Raw genomic sequence first — 26,088 nt, 5'->3', positions numbered from 1 at the left:
AGCCTCTCCTCATAGCTCAACCCCCTCAACTCCGGTATCAGCCTAGTAAACCTCCTCTGCACTCCCTCCAGGGCCAAAATATCCTTGCGCAGGTGCGGCGCCCAAAACTGCACACAGTACTCCAGCTGCGGCCTCACCAATGCCCTATACAGCTGCAGCAAGACCTCCCTAGAGTGCAGAATGTAGTGTTACAGTCACAGCTAGGGTGTAGAGAAAGACCAACTTAATGCAAGGTTCAAAAGTCTGACGGCAGCAGGGAAGAAGCTGTTCCTGAGTCGGTTGGTACATGAACTCAGACTTTTGTATCCTATTCCTGATGGAGGAAGGTGGAAGAGAGAATGTCTGGGGTACGTGGGGTCCTCAATTATGTTGGCTGCTTTCCCGAGGCAGCGGGAAGTGTAGACAGAGTCAATGGATGGGAGGCTGGTTTGCGTGATGGATTGGGCTACATTCATGACCTTTTGTAGTTCCTTGCGGTCTTGGGCAGAGCAGGAGCCCAGACCAAGCTGTGACACAACCAGAAAGAATGCTTTCTATGGTGCATCTGTAAAAGTTGGTGAGACTGGGGTCTCCAGTCTAACCCCAGTCCAAAGCCCATCAAAGTTGGCGAGAGTCATAGCTGACATGCCAAATTTCCTTCGTCTATTCTTTTATTCCTGAGTCAAATATACTTAGTCTTATTCATAAATTATTTGAAAGAACATCACAAACATTTCAAAACAGCCATCACAGAAAGTGCAATAATGGTCAGGTTTTCGACAGATCCTGTTGCACTGTGAGGTCTTTTAATACAAATTGTGATACATGTAATGTTCATTGTATATATTCAACATGAGTCATACAGCTGCAGGCAGTTCGTACAATTCCAGCTCATCACTGCACACACCCTAATTGCCCACGAACTGAGTAGCTTGCTAGGCCATTTACAAGGCAATTTACAGTCAACTACAGCACTGCGGGTCTGGAGCCATATTTTCTTTCTAAAGTTTATTTACTAGTATCACAGGAAAGGCTTACATTAACACTGCAATGAAGTTACTGTGAAAAATCCCCTCATCGCCACACTCAGGCCCCTTCGGGCACACCGAGGGAGAATTTAGCATGGTCGGTGCAGCTAACCAGCATGTCTTTCGGACGGTGGAAGGAAACCGGAGCACCTGGAGGAAACCCATGCAGACATGGGGAGAATGTGCAGACTCCACACAGACAGTGACCCAAGCCGGGAATCGAACCTGGGTCCCTGGCGCTGTGAGGCAGCAATGCCTCCAGTCAGACTGGGTGAGGGCAACAGAATTCTTTCCCTAACTGCCATCCATGATCCAGACGGGTTTTTAACCACAGTAAGTGATAGTTATCATGGTCACCCTCACTGAAGCTAATTTTATATTCTAAATTTATTCATTAAATTCTAATTCCACCCCTGGGATTTGAACCCATACCCCTGGAGCAGTAGCCTGGATCTCTAGATTACTCATCCAACGACATTACCACGACACCACTATCAACCTTCTTCACCTTCAATTCACCTTCAATCACACCTAGTCATTATCCTACTGCTGTTTGTGGGATCTTGCTTTGTGCAATCGGTTTCTTGGTACTTAATTTGTTGTCATTAAAAGTAATCGTAAAATGGCGTGACTTCAGTGACCCAGTGGTTAGCACCACTGCCTCAGGGTGCCAGGAACCCGGGTTCAATTCCCGTCTTGGGTCACTGCCTGTGCTGGGTCTGCATGTTCTCCCCGTGTCTGCGGGGGTTTCCTCCGGGTGCTCTGGTTTCCTCTCACAGTCCAAAGACGTGCGGGTTAGGTGCACTGGCCGTACTAAATTCACCCTCAGTGTTACCCGAACAGGGGCCAGAGGGGATTTTCACAGTAACTTCATTGCAGTGTCAATGTAAGCCTACATGTGGCACTAATAAATAACCTTTAAATAATATTCATCTCCCCAAAGTCCAAAGATGTGCGGGTTAGGTTGATTGGCCATGGTAACAAATTGCCCCCTTAGTGTCCAGGGATGTGTAGGTTAGAGGGATTAGTGGGTATAATATGTAGGGATATGGGGGTAGGGCCTGGGTGGGATGGTGTTCGGTGCAGACTCGATGGGCTGAAGGGCCTCTTTCTGCACTGTAGGGTTTCTATGATTCTATGAAACAACATCATTAAAATGGACTACCTGGTCATTTCCAAATTGTAAGAAGTCTCACAGCACCAGGTTAAAGTCCAACAGGTTTATTTGGCAGTAAAGACCACTAACTGTCGGGGTTTGTCAGGTGAGTGGGAGTTCTGATCACAAACAGAGCGTATGCTCTGACCTGACGAAGGGGCAAACCCCGAAATCGAGTGCTGTTTACTACCAAATAAACCTGTTGGACTTTAACCTGGTGTTGTGAGACTTCTTACTGTGTTTACCCCTGTCCATCGCCGGCACCTCCACATCATTTTCACGTTGCCCCATTTGTGCGTTAATTTGAATTGGGCAAACCTCCTGTAAGGTTAAAATCAGAAATGCCTGAGACCTGAACCTACAAGAGACCTGGTCGTTCCTAGAACATAGAAAAACTACAGCACAAACAGGCCCTTCGGCCCACAACTTGCGCCGATGATATCCCTGCCTACTAGGCTGACCTATAACCCTCAATTCTATTAAGTCCCATGTACTCATCCAGAAGTCTCTTGAAAGACCCTATCGAATTTGCCTCCACCACCACCGACGGCAGCCCATTCCACTCACCCACCACCTTCTGAGTGAAAAGCTTACCCCAATATCTCCCCAGCACCTTAAACCTGTGTCCTCTCGTAGCGACCATTTCAGCCCTGGGAAAAAGCCTCTGAGAATCCACCTACCTCTCAACATCTTATACACCTCTATCAGGTCACCTCTCATCCTTCGTCTCTCTAAGGAGAAAAGACCCAGCTCCCTCAACCTATCCTCATAAGACATGCCACCCAATCCAGGCAACATCCTTGTAAATCTCCTCTGCACCCTTTCAATAGCTTCCACATCCTTCCTGTAATGAGGCGACCAGAACTGAGCACAGTACTCCAAGAGGGGTCTGACTAGGGTCTTATAAAGCTGCAGCATTATCTCCCAACTCCTGAACTCAACCTTAAGACGAGTGTCTGCCAAGTCGGGCTGCCTAGGGTTAAGATCAGCCCCTTCCTTTCATTGAAACCCAACGAAAAGCAGTCAAGTCTGCAGATGGTTAGGGGAAGCAGTGAATCAGAGGAAGCGGCAGAACAATTCCAGAATGAGTTGGACAAAATATTCAAGTGGGCAGGATAATGGCAGAAAGAATTTACGCAGCCCCACACATTAGAGGGAGAGTTAGACAACATGCATTCTTCCCAAATAGTTCAAATAGCTCAGGAGGAATTTGAAAGAGCTCGAACAGCCCTGGTGAATCCAGCGCTCAGAATGTGCGGCCAAAGCTCAGCAGCAGTCATTAAAAGCCAGTAGGAGGTTTCAACACAAAGTTAGAAAGAGTAGGCGATAATGATCAAGAGTCTGGTGCTCTCGTAAGGCCACGCCTTGAACATGGGTGAATTTGGAATATGGAGGAACAAGTGGGTTTAGGCGTGGGTAGATTCTCAAATCGGGGGAATTGGTCAGGGAGTTGACGCCGACCTCCTATTTCCCGGTTTAAGTGGAGTGCATTTGGATACTATAAGACCATAGGAGCTGAATTAGGCCACTCGGCCCATCGAGTCTGTTCTGCCATTCAATCACGGCTGATATTTTTCCCATCCCCGTTCTCCTGCCTTTTCCCCATAACCCCTGACCCCCTTATTAATCAAGACCCTATCTATCTCTGTCTTAAAGACACTCAATGACCTGGTCTCCACAGCCTTCTGCGGCAAAGAGTTCCATAAATTCACCACTCTCTGGCTGAAGAAATTCCTCCTCATCTCTGTTTTAAAGGATTGTCCCTTTAGCCTGAGGTTGTGCCCTCTGGTTCGAGTTTTTCCTACCAGTGGGAATAACCTCTCCATGTCTACTCTATCCGGGCCTCGCAGTATCCTGTAAGTTTCAATAAGATCCCCCCCTCATCCTTCTATCCCTTTGAAAGGTATGGAATGCCAATTAACAGATGTTAATCGCTCCGTTCGAGTGATATTCCGAAAAATATCAGGTACCCAGGTTTACCTGGGCTTCCTGAAACGAGCCAGTGAAAGCTATCTGAGAACACAGTCGAGGGGACTGAGTGACACGCAGGGAGAAATGGTGAGAAATACTCACTGTTCATCGCTGGGTCCTTTCCTGTAGTGCACTAGCTCTTAAACATTGGTGCACAGGGCCAGGGGCTGACCGAGGCAAAGGCCCAGCATGTTGAGGTGGTGGCAGGGAGATGTGTTGTGCTCCCTTCATACTGCTATTCATTCTGCTTCTCTGTTTCTCTCTCTCTGCTTCTCTGCTGCTCCCTCTCTGCTCCTGTGCATCTCTCTCTTTGCTGCTCTCTCTCTGCTGCTCTCTCTCTGCTGCTCTCTCTCTGCTGCTCTCTCTCTGCTTCTCTGCTTCTCTCTCTCTGCTTCTCTGCTTCTCTCTCTGCTGCGCTCTCTCTCTGCTTCTCTGCTGCTCCCTCTCTGCTTCTGTGCTTCTCTCTCTCTGCTTCTCTCTCTGCTGCGCTCTCTCTCTGCTTCTCTGCTGCTCCCTCTCTGCTTCTGTGCTTCTCTCTCTCTGCATCTCTCTCTTTGCTTCTCTCTCTCTGCTTCTCTCTCTCTCTGCTGCTCTCTCTCTGCTTCTCTCTCTCTGTTTCTCTCTCTCTGCTTCTCTCTCTCTGTTTCTCTCTCTCTGCTTCTCTCTCTGCTTCTCTCTCTCTGTTTCTCTCTCTCTGCTTCTCTCTCTCTGCTTCTCTCTCTGTTTCTCTCTCTCTCTCTCTGCTGCTCTCTCTCTCTGTTTTTCTCTCTGTTTCTCTCTCTCTGCTTCTCCCTCTCTCTGCTGCTGTTCTTTCCCTGAGTGAGCTCATTTCTCTGATTTACGACTGGAAAAAAGAGTAAAGTAAAAGTAAAGTTTATTTATTAGCCACAAGTAAGGCTTACATTAACACTGCATTGAAGTTACTGTGAAATTCTCCTTGTCGCCACGCTCTGGCGCCTGTTCGGGTCAATGCACCCTAACCAGCACGTCTTTGGAGTGTGGGAGGAAACCCACGCAGACACGGGGAGAATGTGCAAACTCCACACAGACAGTGACCCAAGCCAGGAATCGAACCTGGGGTCCCTGGTGGTGTGAGGCAGCAGTGCTAACCACTGTGCCACCCAGGTTGGAGTTGGACTATAGGAGATACTGGATGAATGAGACATCTTTCACCGGACTCTGGAGCTTGTGTCTAACCTTGAGGCTGGAGACCTTAGAGGAAAAGCCGCAGGAACCTCATGTGCCCATGAGCTGGGAGGCTGCAGGCGGGGAAACTTATTCAGTGACACCCAATGTGGCAAAAAGAAAACTCCTGGCGAGCCGCCAAACCTTGGGTGCAGCCAGACTGAGACTCAACTGAGACACTATAAGAAGACTTGTGCCTCCCTCTGGGAGGCAGGCACCTGTGAGGAGCAGGCCATCGCCTCTCCCCTACTTCCCCCAAGGGTGTTTGAGGTGGATTGTGAGTGCAGCAGAGATTCAGTGGAGCCTTCCTCGTTTCCCCTCCACCCCTCCCCTCCAAATCTGCCTCGATTCCGGGCCCATTTTTTTCCCTTTAATGACCCTTACGCCCTGTTACTCAATAACCGTGAGGCCGAGGGAATGTTAGTTACCAGGCCGTGGAGACTGAAACCTGGCCGCTTTCACTGTAATTCTGGATTTGTGCCGATGTCATTGAGCACTCAGCAGCTAACGCAGACCCGGACGCTGCTGGCGATGGGAAATCAGATTACAAAACACGCCAGTTGTCTGCCAAGTGTATAATTGCGATAAAATGCAGCCTATTAATCACTTTACGGTTCCAAATTTCTTAAAAGCTCGACGCAAATTTCAGCGGATGGCAAGTCGTATACAATGCCTCATTTGGTTTACCCCAAGGGATTGGTTGGGGCGAAACTGAAATCGAGGGAGGCCACTCGCTCCTGCTATCACCCCGTCAGTGTGCGTCCCATCAGGCTCGGTCATTACTGACCGTCTGACGGAAAGAATGTCAACTAGAGGAGCAAAGGTACCTGGGGTGGGCACTTCGTAATGTTCAGGGCTACGTGCTGGTACGTGGGGTTAGATGGGCAGGTCAAGGCCTTCCATATCTTGGTGCACACTCAATGGGCCATCCCATAGCGCCCATCCCCTAGTTGCCCTTGGAGGGCAGTTGAGAGTGCTCTGGAGTCACGTGTAGGCCAGACAAGGGAAGGGTGGCAGAATTCCTTCCCGAAAGGACATTAGCCATCCAGATGGGCTTTTCCGACTGGTTTCATGGTCATACGTAAATTCTTAATTCCAGATTTGTTTTGTTATTGAATTTAAGTTCCACCATCTGTCGTGGGGGGGGATTCGAACCCCAGAACATTAACTAAATTTCTGTATTAATAGCCTGAGCGATAATACTACTACCCGACTTGTGAATGGCAAATCCAGCCCCATGTTACACCCTGTTGAGGGTGGCACAGTGGTTAGAACTGCTGCCTCACAGCACCAGGGTCCCAGGTTCGATTCCGACCTTGGGTCATTGTCTGTGTGGAATTGGCACGTTCTCCCCGTGTCTGCGTGGGTTTCCTCCGGGTGCTCCGGCTTCCTCCCACAATCCAGAGATGCGCGGGTTAGGTTGATTGGCCGTGCTAAACTGACCCGAGTGCCTGGGAGATTAGCAGGATAAATACGTGGGATTGTGGGGGTGGGGCCTGGGTGGGATTGTGGTCAGGTGCAGTCTCAATGGGCTGAATGGCCTCCTTCTGCACTGCAGGGATTCTATGATTCAATGAGTATCAGTGTTCAGAAACAGCTTGCACTTTATAGAAAGGAACATTTCGGGATATATAAGGTTTTCCCTTGCTTGAAACAGTGTAGAAGAATACAAGACTCCAAGGTAGACTGAAAGTGGCCAATCTTTTTCCCCAATAAAAATCATCCCAACTCCTTCTCCCTCGCAAGGAATTTCAGCTTCCTTTATTCATTCATTCTCCTCTCACTGTTTGCCGCAGAAGGCTGTGGAGGCCAGGCCATTGAGTGTCTTTAAGACAGAGATAGATCGGTTCTTGATTAATAAGGGGGTCAGGGGTTATGGGGAAAAGGCAGGAGAATGGGGATGAGAAAAATATCCGCCGATATTGAATAGCGGATGGGTTGAGTGGCCTAATTCTGTTCCAGTGTCTTATGGCCTTCTGTATTTAGCTTCTGATTTACCTTTGTTATGAATTCCTTTTCAGCCTTTAACCCTTCACGCCCACCACTAATACTCCTGTCTGACAACATGTGTCAGGCAGCAAGCTTAGAATGCCCCCAGTGCCTGCTCCCATTCTAGCTGCTCAATCTCTTCTCCCGAGACTGCCTCCCACTACAAGGTTGCACCCCCAGCAACATGATCCCAGTCCTCTAGCTCCGCTGACCACTGCTCATGAGTTTTTCTCTGCCATCCCCCTTCCGCTTCACTGAGCAGGCGATTAGTTGCGCAATCCTGGTCAAGAGAGGCACTGCCCAGGTCGCCCTTCACGTACCACCTCGGAGCTGCTGGCAGAGGGAACCAAGCAGGTGCTGTTCTTCCCCCGCCGCTGTCTACACTGGCGCCAGAGCTCAGACTGGAATGTGTCGTCCTTCAAACCAGGAACGTCATCCATCCTGAAAACACACAGGGTCTATCAGAACCGCTCACATTACTGTTCAATAATTCGATGAAGTAGGGCTAGACCACGTGGACTCGAGGATTGCCGATGGGCCTTTGGAGCTACAGAAGCCATTTAAATTTAATTGCGCGCTCTCGCCGTCTAATTCTAGATATTCTTCTGCTAAATGATGAGGTGAACGTGTTTTGATAGGTTGCGTTATTCATTTAAAAGGCCTCTCCGCTATCACACTACAAAATCTCGGTGTACCATACCACAGGCTTCCTCTGCGACAAGGCAACTGATTTAGATCTGGAATGAGGCAACAACTGAGTCACTAGTTGGCAGGTAGCAATTTTTAAAACCTGGGGCTTTCACTCGAGCAGCATTTCACCCTTTACAAGCTTCAAACAGGCACCGTGGCAGCAGCTAGCCCTCAATGCTGAGTGTGTGCAGGCCCCAGTGGCTGACCAATATGGGCGCACACACAGCACCCCCCCCTAGATTCTGAAATTCGCTTGGAATATTCCTGGATGTAGAAACACAGAACCTAGGAGCAGGGAATTCCAGGATTTAAACCAGTGAAATGAAGAAACAGGGATACATATCCTTTAAAACAGGGAAGAGGAGGAATCTTTTCAGCCTTGACTTTGATTCGATTTATTGTTGTCACATGCATTAGCATGCAGTGAAAAGTCGCGCGTTACAGAGATAAAGCATATCGTTCATAGAGACGGAAACGAGAGAGTGCAGAATGCGGTGTTACAGTCATAGCGAGGGTGTAGAGAAAGATCACCTTAATGCAAGGTAGGTCCGTTCAAAAGTCTGACGGCAGCAGGGAAGAAGCTGTTCTTGAGTCGGTTGGTACGTGACCACAAATTTTTGTATCTTTTTCCCAAAGCAAGAAGGTGGGAGAGAGAATGTCCGGGGTGAGTGGGATCCTTAATTATTCTGACTGCTTTGCCGAGGCAGCGGGAAGTGTAGACAGAGTCAATGGATGGGAGGCTGGTTTGCGTGATGGATTGGACTGTATTCACGACCTTTTGTAGTTCCTTGCGGTCTTGGGCAGAGCAGGAGCCCAGACCAAGCTGTGATACAACCAGAAAGAATGCTTTCTAAGGTGCATCTGTAAAGTTGGTGAGAGTCGTAGCTGACATGCCAAATTTCCTTAGTCTTCTGAGATAGTAGAGGCGTTGGTGGGGCTTTCTTAATTATAGTGTTGGCATGGGGGGGACCAGGACAGGTTGTTGGTGATCCAGGCACCTAAAAACTTGAAGCTCTCAACCATTTCCACAAATTACTTCCATAAATGGCAATGCATGCAGTTACATTGGAATCAGGTTAGTTGATTCACGACACATGATAACGCAGAATCGCCGAGCAGAAACTGATAGCCAAGTTCCACACGTATGAGGACGGCCTCAACCGAGATCTTGGGTTCATGTCACACTATCTGTAACCCCCACCATTTTGCCTGGGTAACTTTAGCACCACCAAACCACGTAACCAGCACATCTTTGGAGTGTGGAAGGAAACCGGAGCACCCGGAGGAAACCCACGCAGACACGAGGAGAATGTGCAAACTCCACACGGACAGTGACCCAAGCCAGGAATCGAACCTGGGTTCCTGTGCTGTGAGGCAGCAGTGCTAACCACTGTTAGGGAGGGAATTCCAGGATTTAAATTTGCTTGGAATATCCCTGGATGTAGAAACATAGAGCCTAGGAGCAGGGAGTTCCAGGATTTAAACCAGTGAAACGAGGGAACAGGGATATATAAAACAGAGATGAGGAGGAATTTCTTCAGCCAGAGAATGTGTGGAACTCTTTGCCGCAGAAGGCTGTGGAGGCCAGGTCATTGAGTGTCTTTAAGACAGAGATAGATAGGTTCTTGATTAATAAGGGGGTCAGGGGTTATGGGGAAAAGGCAGGAGAATGGGGAGGAGAAAAATATCAGCCATGATTGAATGGCGGAGCAGGCTCGATGGGCCGAGTGGCCTAATTCTGCTCCTACATCTTATGGTCTCATGGTCTTAAAGCCACAGAGGGAGAGGAAGGAAAGTTCACTCGGTTCTGGGACAGGCTGAATGGTCTACTCCTGTTTCCAATCCTTAAGGTGGCACAAATGTTACTTGCCTTTCATCATCACGAGCCTGAATGTTATCCAGATCTTGCTGCAGGCAGGCATGGATTGCTTCAGTGCCTGCGGCGTTGGGAGTGCTAGCGAACATTGTGCAGTCATCAGCGAACATCCTCACTTCTGACCTTATGATGGGGAGGGGAGAGAAGTCATTGATAAGGCAGCGGAAGATGTGGAAAGTTACCCTGAGGAGCTTCTGCAGTGACGCACTGGGGCTAAAACTAACAACCTGCAACAAACACCAATATTTCCATTGGTGCTAAATGTGACTCGAGCCACTGGAGAGGTTCCCTCCTGATTCCTGTTGACTTCACACAAGGCTGCCTTGTTTGTCAGAGAGGTCACTCTCACCTCTCCAGACTTTTATCCATCAATGTATTTCCACTTTGATTTATAATCTAGAAATGTTAGGAATCAACAAGGATTTTTACAGATAATTAAGTTTAAAGTTTTCGTTATTAGGGTCACAAGTGGGCTTACATTAACACCACAATGAAGTTACTGTGAAAATCCCCTAGTCACCACACTGAGGGAGAATTTAGCACGGCCAATCCACCTAACCAGCACGTCTTTGGACTGTGGGAGGAAACTGGAGCACCAGGAGGAAACCCGTGCAGACGCGGGGAGAATGTGCAAACTCCACACAGACAGCGACCCGAGCTGGGAATCGAACCCAGGTCCCTGGCGCTGTGAAGCAGCAGTGCTAACCTACTGTGCCACCGCTCTGCCTTCGATACACATTGTGCAAAACAAAAAGAATCTCGCTAGACAAAAAGAAGCTATTCAACTTGGAGTCAGCTTTGTGTAAAGGTATCCACTTGGTCCCATTCCCGTGACCCACACACACTCCAGAGAATCTATTATCTACACTCTGCTAAAATCAACTGGACAAAATGATACCCTTAAAGCACCTTCATACCTACTTCCAGATCACTTTCCTTGATCTTGTTGCTTTTGTTCACAGCCTGTTTATGCTTTCCAATATAAAAAAATTTAAAATATGATTTTTAAAAATATTCAGAATGCTTACTGTTCCTGCACGTTCACCTAAAACCGGTAAAAATGCTTATTTTGCCAAAAAGAGCTGCTTTTATTCCAAAGATATGCTTAATTTAATAGGACAGCACAGTTTCACCCCCACAGTCTAAAGATGTGTGGTTTAGGTGGGTTTGCCACTTAGTGTCAGAGGGACTAAAGTAAAGGAAAGTTTATTTATGAGTGTCGCAAGTAAGGTTTACATTAACACTGCAATGAAGTCACTGTGAAATTCCCCTAGTCACCACACTCCAGCACCTGTTAGGTCAATGCACCCTAACCAGCGCATCTTTCAGACTGTGGGAGGAAATCGGAGCACCCGGAGGAAACCCACGCAGACACGGGGAGAATGTGCAAACTCCACGCAGACGGTGACCCAAGCCGGGAATCGAACCCGGGTCCCTGGAGCTGTGAGGCAGCAGTGCTAACCACTGTGCCATCATGCTGCCCACCAGCTAGGGTAAATGCATGGGGTCGTGGGGATGGGGCCTGGGTGGGATTGCGATCGGTGCAGACTCGATGGGCCAAATGGCCTCCTTCTGCACAATAGGGATTGTATAATTGTGGATTTTTTTTAATTCACTCTTGGGCGTCGATGGCTGGCCAACATTTATTGCCCATATCAAGTTGCCCTTGAGAAGGTGGTGGTGAGCTGCCTTCTTGAATCGCTGCAGTCCATGTTCTGTGGGTTGCCTCACAGTGCCGTGAGGGAGGGAATTCCAGGATTTTGACCCAGTGACTGCGAAAGAGTGGCGATATATTTCCAAATCAGGATGGTGAGGGGCTTGGAGGTGGTGGTGTCCCCATGTATCTGCTGCCCTTGTCCTTCTAGATGGAAGTGGCGGTGAGTTTGGAAGGTGCTGTATGAGGATCTTTGGTGAATTATTGCAGTGCGTCTTGTCGATAGTACACCCTGCTGCTACTGAGCGTTGGTGGTGGAGGGAGTGGATGTTTGTAGATGTGGTGTCAACCGAGTGGGCTACTTTGTCCTGGATGGTGTCAAGCTTCTCAAGTGTTGTTGGAGCTGCACCCATCCAGGCAAGTATTTCATCACACTCCTGAACTTGTGCCTTGTAGAGGTCAAAAATCCCGTGAGATAATTAAAAACTCGTGTGCTTTCCCTTTCAATATAATTTCAGACAATTAAAATCCAATTTTCAAAACTGAATGTGCAAAGTTAATAAGAGTAGAATCTGTAGAAGGTGGGGTGAATGTTGAATTCCAGCAGTATTCAGTCTATCCAACCCAACTGGCTGATGTGGATGTTTACACCTTTTCCCACCTTGACCACCCCCCTCGTACACTCTCTCCCATCATTCTACATCATAGAACATTACAGCGCAATACAGGCCCTTCAGCCCTCGATGTCGCGCCGACCAGTGGAACCAATCTAATGACCCTCTAACCTAAACTATTCCAATGTTATCCATTTGCCTATCCACTGATCATTTGAACGCCCTTAAAGTTGGCGAGTCCACAACGGCCGCAGGCACAGCATTTCCACGCCCTTACTCCCCTCTGAGTAAACACCTGCTTCAACCAAACTGCATGGCAGCAAGTTCCAGACCTCCTTCTGCCCAGTCCTTCCATACCAGGCAACATCCTGGGTTATGAGGAAAGATTGAACAAATTGGGGCTCTTTTCCCTTGAAAGACGGCGACTGAGGGGGGGATCTAATAGAGGTATATAAGATTACTTCAAGAGAAATGGAGGATTGAAACAGAGAGGAACTGCCGTTTACACAGTGTGGAGACGTGGTGAGTTGGATAATGATAAATGATCATCTTGATATCAACCAGGGTGGCTCAGCCTGCAGGCCTCTTTTATATTATCTATGACACCACTGGAGAACAGTCTGTGCTTCTTTACGCCCGCAGTCTTGCACCTTTCCTGCTGGCTACAATGAACGATCTCCATGAATTTTTGAACAGTAAAGGAACGAGGGACTATGGTGAGCGGGCGGGTAAGTGGAGCTGAGTCCATGAAATGATCTAATTGAATGGCGGAGCAGACTCGAGGGGCCCAGGTGCCCTACTCCTCCTGGTTCTTATGCTCTTATCCCTGGTTCTTATGCTCTTATCCATCCATCTCTCCAACCTCGTGTGTCCATCTGTGATCTGGTGCTTGCTAAACGTTCTGAGGTTGTACGTCCAGCCAGCTGTGTGGAGACTCTGACCTTGAGGTCCAATTCATCCTGGATTCAGTGGATAGGCAAATGGATGACGTTGGAATAGTTGAGGTTAGAGGGTCATTAGTTTGGTTCCACTGGTCGGCGCAACATCGAGGGCCGAAGGGCCTGTACTGCGCTGTAATGTTCTATGAACGTTCCAGCAGGATGGAGGGACAAAGTGGGCTTATGCGTAACACCAAAATAGCAGTGGATGTTTGCTCCACTCATCTACAGAAGTGGAATCGCTCTGTGGCGCCCCACTATCTTCTCAAGGGTAATTAGGGATGTGCTATAAATACTGGGCTAGCCAGCGACACTCACATTCTGTGGAAGAACTGTTAAAAATTGCATGCAGTGTTTCCTGTGTTAAGCAGCAGTAACCTGCACGTCATAACCCACACTACGGATTGAGTGAAAACACTTAACTGACTGGGATCATTCCCAGCGTGAAGAAAGGTGGATGTTGCATGAGGGGGGGTTCAGGAAGGTGCTGCAGGAGTTCCTCAACGAACCTCCGTCCACTATAAGGTCAAAAGGGGGGGACGTTCGCTGATGACTACATAATATTCAGTTCCATTCACGAATCATTCAATACTGGAGCAGTCTGTGTCCCAGATACACCAAGATCTGGACAATATCCAGATTGGGCTAATAAATAGAATAGGGGTCAAATGCTAAGGAAATTTGCACCATCCTACTGCCATGAGAGAATCCAAACATCTCTTCCTGACATTCAAAGGCAATGAGAAGCAAGGAAAGGTAATATCACAATAGTACCACTAGTTGATGGTATTATCGCTAGACGTTAACCCAGAAACTCAGCTAATGTTCTGGCGACCTGGTTTCGAATCCCACCACGGCAGAGTTTGAATTCAATCGAAAGTATCTAGAATTAGGAATGGCCGCTGTCGATTGTCGGAAAAACCCATCTGGTTCACTAGTGTCCCTTAGGGAAGGAACTCTGCCGTCCTTACCCGGTCTGGCCTACGTTTGACTCCAGAGCCGCAGCAATGCGGTTGACTCTAGACTGCCCTCGGGCAATAAATGATGGCCCAGCCAGTGACGTCCATGTCCCACGAATAAATAAGAAGTGTTACCATCGCTAACACAAGAAGCTGAGGAATACAAGCATTTCGAACCTGCCCCCGCCATTCAATATGATCATGGCCGATCTATATCGGCCTCAACTCCTTTTCTGTGCCACTTTCCCGTAGCCCCCCCCCCCCCCCCCCCCCCACCCCACTCCTCAATCTATCAAATATTTATCCACCTACACTTTAAATCCTTCTAATGATCCACCACTCCTTGGGGCAGAGAATTCCAGAGATTCACCACCTTCCGTGAGACGAAATGTCTACACTCTTCAGTTTTAAATGATGGGCCCTTTCGTAGCTATGTCCCCTTGTCCAAGACTCCCCCGCTAATGAAGACTTCGCCATTATCAACATCCTGGAGTTTGCCATTGATCAGGAACTCATATAGACCAGGAATATTAAACTTAAATCAAGCCAAGCACAGGGATATGAGGGGTGTGTAGGCTAAACTAGGTTGAAAAAAATGATTAAAAGCTTCGAGGGTTAACAGGCAATGGTGCAAATTTAAAGAATTATTTTATAATTTTCGACGAGTATTCATTCCGCAGAGAAACAGAAACTCCATGAGAACATTCATGGCTATTTAAAGAAGCTGTGTCTATATTAGATTAAAGAAAGTGTCTGATAACAACGCCCTGAACAGCAATAACAAGCTGAGGATTTAGGAGCAGAGATGCCGGAGGCATATGACTGGGGTAAGCGCTGTGAGAAGCTTCACAACAGCAGGTTAAAGTCCAACAGGTCTCCTCGGAATCACGAGCTTTCGGAGCGCTGCTCCTTCAGATGAAGGAGCTCGAAAAGCTCGTGACTCCGAATATCTTTAACCTGAGTTAGAAACTATCACAAGATGACCCCATGAGAAGGAGGAAATAGAACATGAGAATAACCTCACAAACTGTAAAAATAGACTGGAAATGTTTCTGTAAGTGCGTGGAAAGGAAAAGTGTAGCAAAAGTAAACATGGATCGAGGCAGAATATATTAGAATGGGATTGAGGGAATGATAGAGATTGTTAAATAAATATTTTTCCATTTGTCTCTGGAAAATGAGATAGTAGTGAGGGGTCTAATGAGAGTAAATAATTTAAAGTAATTAATAAAAGTAAATTAATAGTAGTGAGGAACTTGGGGTCTAGTGAGGGTGAATAATTTAAAGTAATTAATAAAAATAAATTAACAGTAGTGAGGAACTAGGGGTCTAATGAGGGTGAATAATTTAAAGTAATTAATAAAAGTAAATTAACAGTAGTGAGGAACTTGGGGTCTAATGAGAGTGAATAATTTAAAGTAATTAATAAAAGTAAATTAATAGTAGTGAGGAACTTGGGGTCTAATGAGAGTGAATAATTTAAAGTAATTAATAAAAGTAAATTAATAGTAGTGAGGAACTAGGGGTCTAATGAGAGTGAATAATTTAAAGTAATTAATAAAAGTAAATTAATAGTAGTGAGGAACTAGGGGTCTAATGAGAGTGAATAATTTAAAGTAATTAATAAAAGTAAATTAATAGTAGTGAGGAACTTGGGGTCCAATGAGGGTGAATAATTTAAAGTAATTAATAAAAGTAAATTAATAGTAGTGAGGAACTTGGGGTCTAATGAGAGTTAATAATTTAAAGTAATTAATAAAAATAAATGAATTGTAAAAGAAATTAATGGAACCAAAAGCCAACTTATCCCCCTGGACACTTGATACGTTGCCAAATAAAAAGTTATTACACACGATAAAGGTTCATTGTTCTGATATTTATATATTAGCAGGTTAATGGACAGGAAAGAGAATAAGTAGGACATTCTCAGGTTGAAAGACTCTTGGGATGCTTAAATATCAGTGCTGGGGCCTCAATCATTTTCCAATTTTTATTCATTAATTTGACGCAGGAACCAAGTGTAATGTACCCAGGCTTGCTAACAACACAAAGCTAGGGTGCAAAATTAAGTTGGCAACATCTTACTAGCCCCATGTTACTGACCAAAGCCCACACCACCGCCCGACCCGCTCCTTAGTCCCCAAGAGCTGACACTCACGCCGGCCTTGGCCTCGGCCCTCCTCCACCGTCCATCCACCATAGCAACGGGACCTTACCCAGAATGCAACGGTGGCACAGAGCCCAGGAAACTCACAGCTGCCCCACCGTCGCCTCTGAGTCCGACAGATGCAAACGAGGTCAGCGGGTGGTTCGCGAGGAAACTCGAAAAGGAACTCCAGGGAACTTTCAAACATTACAGAAAGGACAGAAAGAAATTCTGCCTGGAATATTTCCTTTGTGATGGATTCACACTGAATGCGGCGTGTAAACCTATTTCCCCCTTCTACCACGTTAAATATCCATTACCCCTCATACACCATAGTCCCTTGCTGCTACAACAGTCTAACGTTCTGACAGTTTGTCTGAATGCTTGTAGCTTTGCAAGCATGTTCCTCCTCGGGATATTTGAGTCCTGCTGCTAATCCATTGGCTAACACCCATTCTTTTAAAAAAAAAATCAACCTTCATGAAGGTAATGTCTTGAGTTGGGTAGAAAGCTGGTTAGCAAATAGGAAGCAAAGAGTTGGCATAAAACTAGCGCCACTCAATAATCTTAGGTAGTTACTTCAAGCAGCACAGTGGTTGGCACCGCTGCCTCACGGCGCCAGGGACCTGAGTTCGATTCCTGGCTCGGGTCACTGTCTGTGTGGAGTCTGCACATTCTCCCCGTGTCTGCGTGGGTTTCCTCCGGGTGCTCTGGTTTCCTCCCACAATCCAAAGGTATGCAGCTTAGGTGGATTGACCATGCTAAATAGCCCCTTGGTGTCTGGGCGGCCCAGTGGTTAGCACTGCTGCTGCACAGCGCCAGGGACCCAGGTTCGATTCCCGGGTTGGGGGTCACTGTCTGTGTGGAGTCGGCACATTCTCCCCGTGTCTGCGTGGGTTTCCTCCGGGTGCTCCGGTTTCCTCCCACAGTCCGATTGACCCGCACAGGCGCCGGAGTGTGGCAACAAGGGGAATTTCGCAGTGACTTCATCGCGGTGTTAACGTAAGCCTTACTGGTGGCTTTAATTTTCAAAAAATTTGAAAACCAACGCCTTTTCTTCATTCCAGGCTTTCAGCTTCGAGTGGTTCAGACCGGAGGGTCCCGCCCGAGCACAGTCGAAGGGGAAGAAGAGCAGATGTCTAGAGATCCCAGTCAGTTTGGTCTGGCTGCTGTTTCGGAGCGGAATGGGAGAGGTGTGATGCACACACTTCTTGAACCATGTGTCACAGAGGGCAGGCTCTCAGGAGCTGCCGAGGATACTCAGACACCTCCAGGAGTACAGGGCATCAGCAGAGGGAGGTCAGGCCTCTGTATCTACCAACGTGTGGCCTTGTCTGTCTCGTTTCTGGGATGGATCTGCTCTGTGCTAACGACGGTGTTGCAACAGTGGCTGATCCTGAACGCCGAATTAGTGCAGACGGAGACGTTCTCCATCGGGATCTGGGAGACGTGTGTTGCCCAGGACGACGGCCCGGTCCAGTGCAAGGCCTACGACAGCCTCCTCGGCCTGCCCGAAGACATTCAGCTGGCCCGGATCCTCATGTGCGTCTCCATTGTGCTCGGCCTGCTGGGCCTGGTCCTCTCCCTCTCCGGGGCGGCCTCCTTCACCTGCGTCCGTGACACTGGCGCCGCCAAGGGGAGGCTGGCGGTCGGCGGGGGAGTCTTCTGCCTGCTGGCAGGGGCCACCACCTTCGCCCCCGTCACCTACATGGCCCACGTGACGGTGGTCAACTTCTGGGACGCGGCCCTCCCCAGCTTCGTCCCGCGGTGGGAGTTCGGCCCAGCTCTGTTCGTTGGCTGGGCTGGGGGCTTCCTCCTCCTTCTCGGGGGTCTCCTGCTCACCACTGCACGGTGCTGCTTCCGAAAATCCAAGGGCAACATCCGGCTGAGGCCAACAGCGGTGAAGAGAACCTCGTGGTACAAAACAGAGTACGTCTGATTTTAGACGTGGGATATCAGAAATGACCTATATTTCAATGGACCTGAAGAATGTAGAGTTAAAAATCACTATCGTTGCCACACCGTCTGCTGTTTACCCCCAACACATTCGAACAAAGAACAGTACAGCACAGGAAACAGGCCATTCGGCCCTCCAAGCCGCTGCTGCTCATTGGTCCAACTAGACCATTTGTTTGTATCCCTCCATTCCCACTCTGCTCATGTGACTACCCAGGAAAGTCTTAAACGATGCCATCGTGTCCGCCTCCACCATCCTACTTGGCAGCGCATCCCAGGCCCCCACCACCCTCTGTGTAAAAAACGTCCCTCTGATATCCGAGTCAAACCTCGCCCCTCTCACCTTGAGGCCCGTGACCCCTTGTGATCGTCACCACCCCCCCCCTTCCGACCTAGGAGAAAGCTTCCCACTGTTCACTTCTATCTATACCCTTCATAATCTTGTACGCCTCTATCAGGTCTCCCCTCATTCTCCGTCTTTCCAGGGAGAACAACCCCAATCTCTCCTCATAGCTAAGACCCTCCAGACCCAGGCAACATCCTGGTAAACCTCCTCTGCACTCTGTCCAAAGCCTCCACGTCCTTCTGGTAGTGCGGCGACCAGAACTGGACGCAGTACTCCAAAAGCGGGCCTAACCAACGTCCTATACAGCTGCAACAAGAGACTCCAGCTTTTATACTCGATACCCCGTCCTATAAAGGCAAGCATGCCATCATGCCTTCTTCACCACCTTCTCCGCCTGTGCTGCCACCTTCAGGGATTTGCGGACTTGCACACCTAGATGCCTCTGTGTTTCTATACTCTTGAGGGCCCTGCCTTTTATTGTATAATGAAGTTTTAAGATTCAAGTTTGTATCCCGTTTCAGTCACGTTCTGGACAGCACCGCATTGAGCAGAGGCTCAAAGATCTCTCAGTCTCAACCCACCATCTGACCTGACTCAGAGATGGAGACGTGGCCATTTAACCAGCTGCTGACTGCGCCACCCCCCCCCCCACATAGGAGGATGCCCCATCTGATGGCATCGTGCGTAACCCAGCGCCTGTATTGCTCAAACAGACACAAGATGTTGCAACATTTCCAGTATTGCTCTTGTTATCACCAGGGTTTGTTGACTGCGTGCTCAAGGCAAAATGGAACGAGTCCAAATGGAGAACAGATAAGGGAAATCCGCCCATCCTGCTTGAACTATCTGCTGTCCCCGGTTCTCCACTCAACCCTCTGCTGTCTAAAATTCCACTCAGCAGCATTCCGGGTGTTTGGAGGGAGTTCCACTATCCTCCGAGTGGAAAAAAAAAAGTCCTTCCTGTTTTCCCCCTCAATTCCAACTCGAAGATAATGTTGCCTTAGAACGGAGTTCCCCCCGCAAGGGGAAATGGTTTCTCTCTCCCCCCCACCTCTCTCTCGGCACTCATTGAACCCTCAATCCATTTTAAATACCTCAATCAGATCACACCTCAATCTGACAGCACCATTTAACCCATTACACCCCAGTGTTAATCAGGGCCAAATCCTCCCCCCCTCATGATATTCTCTACCTGAGGAAAGATTACTCTGGCCAAGCCCGACCGTTCTTTTCCCGCAACTGTTTTGACTTTGATTTATCATTGTCACACACGGTGAAAAGTATTGCTTCTTGCGTGCCCTACAGACAAATGCGTAGAGAAGGAAAGGAGAGAGTGCAGAATGTAGTGTTACAGTCATAGCGAGGGTGTAGAGAAAGATCAACTTAATGCGAGGTAGGTTCATTCAAAAGTCTGACCGCAGCAGGGAAGAAGCTGTTCCTAGAACATAGAAAAACTACAGCACAAACAGGCCCTTCAGCCCACAAGTTGCGCCGAACATATCCCTACCTACTAAGCTTACCTATAACCCTCCATCTTACTTAAGTCCCATGTACTCATCAAAAGTCTCTTAAAAGACCCTATCGAATCCACCTCCACCACCACCGATGGCAGCCGATTCCACTCACTCGCCACCCTCTGAGTGAAAAACTTATTCCTAACATCTCCTCTGTACCTGCTCCCCAGCACCTTAAACCTGTGTCCTCTCGTAGCAACCATTTCAGCCCTGGGAAATAGCCTCTTGAGAATTCACCCGATCTATACCTCTCAACATCTTATACACTTCTATCAGGTCACTTCTCATCGTTCGTCTCTCTAAGGAGAAAAGACCCAGCTCCCTCAACCGATCCTCATAAGGTATGCCACCCAATCCAGGCAACATCCTTGTAAATCTCCTCTGCACCCTTTCAATAGCTTCCACATCCCTCCTGTAATGAGGCGACCAGAAAGTTGAGTTCTTGAGTTGGTTAGTACATGACCTCAGACTTTTATATCTTTTTCCCAACGGAAGAAGGTGGAAGAGAGAATGTCTGGGGTGCGTGGGGTCCTTTATTATGCTGGCTGCTTTGCCGAGGCATGAGAAAGTATAGACAGAGTCAATGGATGGGAGGCTGGTTTGTGTGATGGATTGGGCTACATTCATGACCTTTTGTAGTTTCTTGCGGTCTTGGGCAGAGCAGGAGCCCATACCAAGCTGTGATATAACCAGAAAGAATGCTTTCTATGGTGCATCTGTAAAAGTTGGTGAGAGTCGTAGCAGACAGGCCAAATTTCCTTAGTCTTCTGAGAAAGTAGAGGCATTGGTGGGCTTTCTTAACTATAGTGTCGGCATGGGGGGGGACCAGGACTGGTTGTTGGTGATCTGGACACCTAAAGTTCTCGACCCTTTCTACTGCGTCCCTATTGATATAGGCAGAGGCATGTTCTCCTCTATGCTTCCAGAAGGCGATGACAATCTCCTTCCTTTAGTTGACATTGAGTTGATTTGAGGTCGGGGATTGGAGAAATCATAAGCGGTGGTCAGCTAGTGGGTGGAAACCATGCTGTAAGGCCAATTCCAACTAGTTCCACAATGGTTGAGATACCCAAGACTGGATTGCTAGATACATACCCACAGAATTGTGAAAACAGATAACTGTAGTCCCACAGCTGGCATGCAAAACCCTCATGCTAAGAAAGTAAGATTTAAGTTTATATCACATATTTTGTCACCCATCCCCCTGCACACCCTCAGGTCTTTGCACCCATGAGAAAACTTTTGACCTGTTATCATGTAGGAAACACAACAGCTAGTTTCCACAAACCATGGCCAACGGAGGTATAAAGATTGGTCAGGGCACTGGGGAGAGGGACTTCCCCACTCCTCTGTGACAAGGCGACATGATGGCACAGTGGTCAGCACTGCTGCCACACAGTGCCAGGGTTCGATTCCCGGCTTGGGTCACTGTGCGCGTGGAGTTTGCACATTCTCCCCGTGTCTGCGTGGGTTTCCTCCGGGTGCCCCAGTTTCCCCCCCCCACAGTCCAAAAATGTGCGGGTTAGGTGGATTGGCTGTGCAAAATTGCCCCTTAGTGTCAGGGAGACTAGCTAGGGTTAACGCATAGGGTTACGGGAATAGGGCCTGGGTGGGATTGTGGTCGGTGCAGACTCGATGGGCCAAATGGCCTCCTTCTGCACTGTAGGTTCTTCTGATTCTAAGGTTCCATAGGGTCTTGAATACAGATAACCCTTAGTTTAATGTCTCATCCAAATACTGTCACTCCCTCGATACGGCACTGGAATATTTACCTTGATTTCAAGCCTCTCCAGTGGGCCTTGAACCCTCAATCCATTATCTTGGAGGCAGATGTGCTACCACCCAGGGATGGCCTCGTGGTATTATGGTTGGACTATTAATCCAGAATTCCAGCTCATGGATACAAGCAAATAACCACGGATGCTGGAATCCGAGGAACTACAACGCGGATTCATCTATGTGCCTAACCAGTCCAATATTCAATAAAAACAAGACAAAGTTACACAAGTCTCAGACTTTCTGTGTCACTGGATTAATACGATTTGAGTACAGTAAATTCTCACGTTCAGATTATGGGTGGGAAATTAGTCTGGACGCGCTACTCCAGGTCCTTGCCTGGATGAGAGGATGGAGAATCGATGGAAGTTCTTCCGTGGGCCCCATCACCACACTCTCCCTCCCCCCGCCCCGTCAACTCGTTTCCAGTGAGCACGTCAACGTCAGGCCTAGCTACGGCTAGAGGCCTTCAGGTAGGCCCGGAGAGGAGGGGATGGAAATAGGCCACATGCTGAAGTGATCCTTGTAAAGTCAGAGGGTAAAGTAGAGTAAAATTTATTTATTAGTCACGAGTAGGCTGACATTAAGGGGCGCACGGTGGCACTGTGGTTAGCACTGCTGCCTCACAGCGCCAGGGACCCAAGTTCGATTCCCGGCTCGGGTCACTGTCTGTGTGGAGTTTGCACATTCTCCTCATATCTGTATAAGTTTCCTCCAGTTTCCTCCCACAGTCCAAAGATGTGTGGGTTAGGCTGATTGGTCACGCTAAAAATTACCCCTTAGTTTCCTGAGATGTGTAGGTTAGAGGGATTAGCGGGTAAATATGTTGGGATATGGGGGTATGGCCTGGATGGGATTGTGGTCAGTGCAGGCTTGATGGGCCAAATGGCCTCTTTCTGTACTATATGGTTTCTACGTCTATTAACACTGCAATGAAGTTACTGTGAAAATCCCCTAGTTGCCACACTCTGGTGCCTGTTCGGGTACACTGAGGGAGAATTTAGCACGGCCAGTGCACCGAGCCAGCACATCTTTCAGACTGTGGGAGGGAATCGGAGCACGCGGAGGAAACCCACGCAGACACGGGGAGAATGTGCAAACTCCCCACAGACAGTGACCCAGCCCTGGAATCAAACCCGGATCCCCGGTGCTATGGGGCAGCAGTGCTAACCACTGTGCCACCATGCCACCCTGGGGGGGGAGCTAACACTCCTGTTCCAAAGGACAAATTTTTAAAATAGATTTTCATCGTATCAATTGTTCAGAGGTCAGGGAAGAATCTTAAGTGGGGAACGCTTTTGATCACCTTTTTCTCTCCGAATTTTGGAAGTGGGTCCTGGGGGCGGCACAGCGGGTTAGCACTGCTGCCTCACAGTGCTAGGGACCAGGGTTCGATTCCCGACTTGGGTCACTGTCTATGTGGGGTCTGCACATTCTCCCCGTGTCTGTGTGGGTTTCCTCCGACAGTCTGAAAGACGTGCCGGTTAGGTGCGTTGACCACGCTAATTTCTCCTCAGTATATGTGAACAGGGTGGTGACTAGGGGATTTTCATCACAGTAACTTCATCGCAGTGTTAATGTAAGTCTTACATGTGACTCATAAATAAACTTTTTTTTTAAACTTTTAGCAGGTTGGCTTGCCCTTAATTTAAATGATCCAAGACCTGGACATTTAGATCCAAAAAAGACCACCCACAAACGTAGTTGTGGGACAACCACGGTCAGGTTGGGGAGGGCCACCCTCTGTTACGTTGGTCTGCTGTGCACCCGCCTACAAGTGGGCGCAGTCCTGAGCTCCACTGGGATTGGCACTCATTCCTGCTCCTGGGTACCCTCTGGTGGCTAACGCTGGAATATCATAGGCAGGGAACCGGAAAGATGGCTCCCTCTGGCTGGCGAAGCAAAGGGTTAAATTCGTACTTCTGATCGGACACATCTCTCCCGCCCCCAAGCAACTCACCCAAGCCAAACAGACCGCAATCTGCAAAGTTTTCGTGACTAATAATGAAAACGTCCAAAGCAAATGAAAATGAAGACTCCTTTCTTTATCGAACTTCTGGGTTTTATTTCGAGACATTATTTTCAGTCGATCGTAGAATCCCTGCAGCGCAGAAGGAGGCCATTTGGCCCGTCAAGTCTGCACTGGCCACAATCCCACCCAGATCCTATCCCCACAACCCATGCATTTACCCTACCCTGACACTAAGGGTCAATTTATTCTAGAATTCTAGATCATATTCTAGAATCCCTGCAGTACAGAAAGAGGCCATTCGGCCCATCGAGTCTGCACTGACCACCATCCCACCCAGGCCCTACCCCCATATCCCCACATATTTACCCTCTAACCTATGCATCTCAAGACACTAAGGGCAATTTTAGCGTGGTCTAATCCGCACATCTTTGGACGGTGGGAGGAAACCGGAGCACCCGGAGGAAACCCACGCAGGCACGGGGAGAAGGTGCAAACTCCACACGGACAGTGGCCCAAGGCGGGAATCGAACCCCTGGCTCTGTGAGGCAGCAGCGCTGACCACTGTTGCGCCCTTGTCTTTTTCACCTTCAGTCAATGCGGTGCCTGGACCAAGTGCAACGGGTACCCCGGCTAAAACGGGTGATCAGATGTGGATTTCCTCCTGCTCTGCACTGTTAAGTATCAGGCTGGATAACACTCTCACCACTTGGTCAACAAGCTACTGGCTTTGGTGTTTGCCACGGGGACAATTTCCTACTTTTGAATTGCTATCTTACGAAATATATGTCACCTCCGACAAACGCAGTTTGTCCAATTTTGGCAAGGCATTATAATCAGCTGCAAGGGAACTAAATTACTCGGGTGAACTGCATGAACTGCCCGTGTGATCTGTAGGTACGGCATTTGGAGAAACTAGACACTTGAGTTGTAACTCAGAAAGCCAGCCCAGAAAAGCCTCCTCTGTTTGAAGGTGCGCTATATGAATATTGTTGAGTATTCTAGTTTCTTGAGGGCACTTTTCCATAGCATGATGCATAAAAGAAACCACATTTGTGGAAGAGTGGGGACATAATTTGGCTACTGTGAGAATGTCACACAAATGATGCACAGTAAGGAGTCTCCGGTTAAAGTCCAACAGGTTTATTCAGAATCAATCATGAACTTTCAGGGTATATCAGTCCCTGTGGTGAATGTACAGTGTCCGCTCTATCACTGAGTCACCCCCTTGCTCAAACAGTGCCGCAGTACCTCCTGGGTTGGTAGGGGGCAGAGTTTAGTCCCATCCCCAGTGCTCGGAGGAGGGTAGCTGTGGTCAGGGCTGGTCTGGTCTGGGTCAGCTCCCACAACTGGGCGCAGCGTTGCAGACGAACGCAGGACTGGAACACGGCAACAACCGACACTGTCCCCCTCCAAAAAGCCAGAAACACTGGAATAAATCAATCAATCGCATCACGTTTTGTATCGTCGAAATAGGCCATTCAGCCCATCTGGACATGCTCCTCTCGTATAGGATAGGAGCAGGAGGAGGCCATTTGGCCCTTCGAGCCTGCTCCACCATTCATTACGATCATCCAACTCAATAGCCTAATCCCGCTTGTCCTCATAACCTTTGATCCCATTCGCCCCGATGCTATATCCAGCCATCTCTTGAATACATTCAATGTTTTGGCATCAACTCCTTCCTGTGGGAATGAATTCCACAGGCTCACCTGGTGAAGAAATATCTCCTCACCTCTGGTCTAAATGGTCTACCCTGAATCCTCAGACTGTGCCCCCTGGTTCTGGACTCCCCCCACCATCGGGAATATCCTCCCTGCATCTACCCTGTTAGAATTTTCTAAGTCTCTATGAGATTCCCCCCTCGTTTGTCTGAACTCCAGCAAATACAATCCCAACCTAGTTAATCCCACCTCATATATCAATCCCCCCGGAATCAGCCTGGGTAAACCTTCGCTGCACTCCCTCGAGAGCAGGAACACCCTTCCTCAGATAAGGAGGCTAAAACTGCACACGATACTCTAGGTGTGGCCTCACCAAGGCCCTGTATAATTGTAACAACATACTTAACCCTATTAGCATAGCCATTGGTTCCCTTCCCCTTATTGTACTAATCTCTTCAAATATATCTATGCTATCTGCCTCCATGGTGATGCAGTGGCTCTGTCTCTGAGCCAGAAGCTTTGGGTTCAAGTCCCACCCCTGGGGTGGGATTTTCCAACTCCCTCCCTCCCTCCCTCCCCCAACCCTCCAGCACCCCCCCCATGGTGTACTTTATGGTCGCGTAGACAGCCCACCAATGGGCCGGTTGAAGAATCTTCCAGTCCCGCTGATGCCTTCAG

The 26,088-nt window shown here is 48.4% G+C and overlaps 1 protein-coding gene across 1 annotated transcript; it reads left to right on the top strand.

Moving 5' to 3' along the window:
- Positions 1-14,844: 14,844 nt before the first annotated feature.
- LOC145352894 (claudin-24-like) lies at positions 14,845-18,124 on the top strand. The gene is made up of 2 exons (XM_080203195.1): positions 14,845-14,866; positions 17,253-18,124. The coding sequence occupies exons 1-2, from the start codon at positions 14,845-14,847 to the stop codon at positions 18,122-18,124; spliced, it is 894 nt and encodes a 297-aa protein (XP_080059321.1).
- The last annotated feature ends 7,964 nt before the right edge of the window (positions 18,125-26,088 follow it).

Source organism: Carcharhinus amblyrhynchos, chromosome 15 (genome assembly GCF_965287045.1).
Source record: "Carcharhinus amblyrhynchos chromosome 15, sCarAmb.v2.hapA, whole genome shotgun sequence".
Classification (NCBI taxonomy): domain Eukaryota; kingdom Metazoa; phylum Chordata; class Chondrichthyes; order Carcharhiniformes; family Carcharhinidae; genus Carcharhinus; species Carcharhinus amblyrhynchos.
The sequence above is the reverse complement of the archived record's forward strand: the minus strand, read 5'-3'. Positions and strand labels throughout refer to the sequence as shown.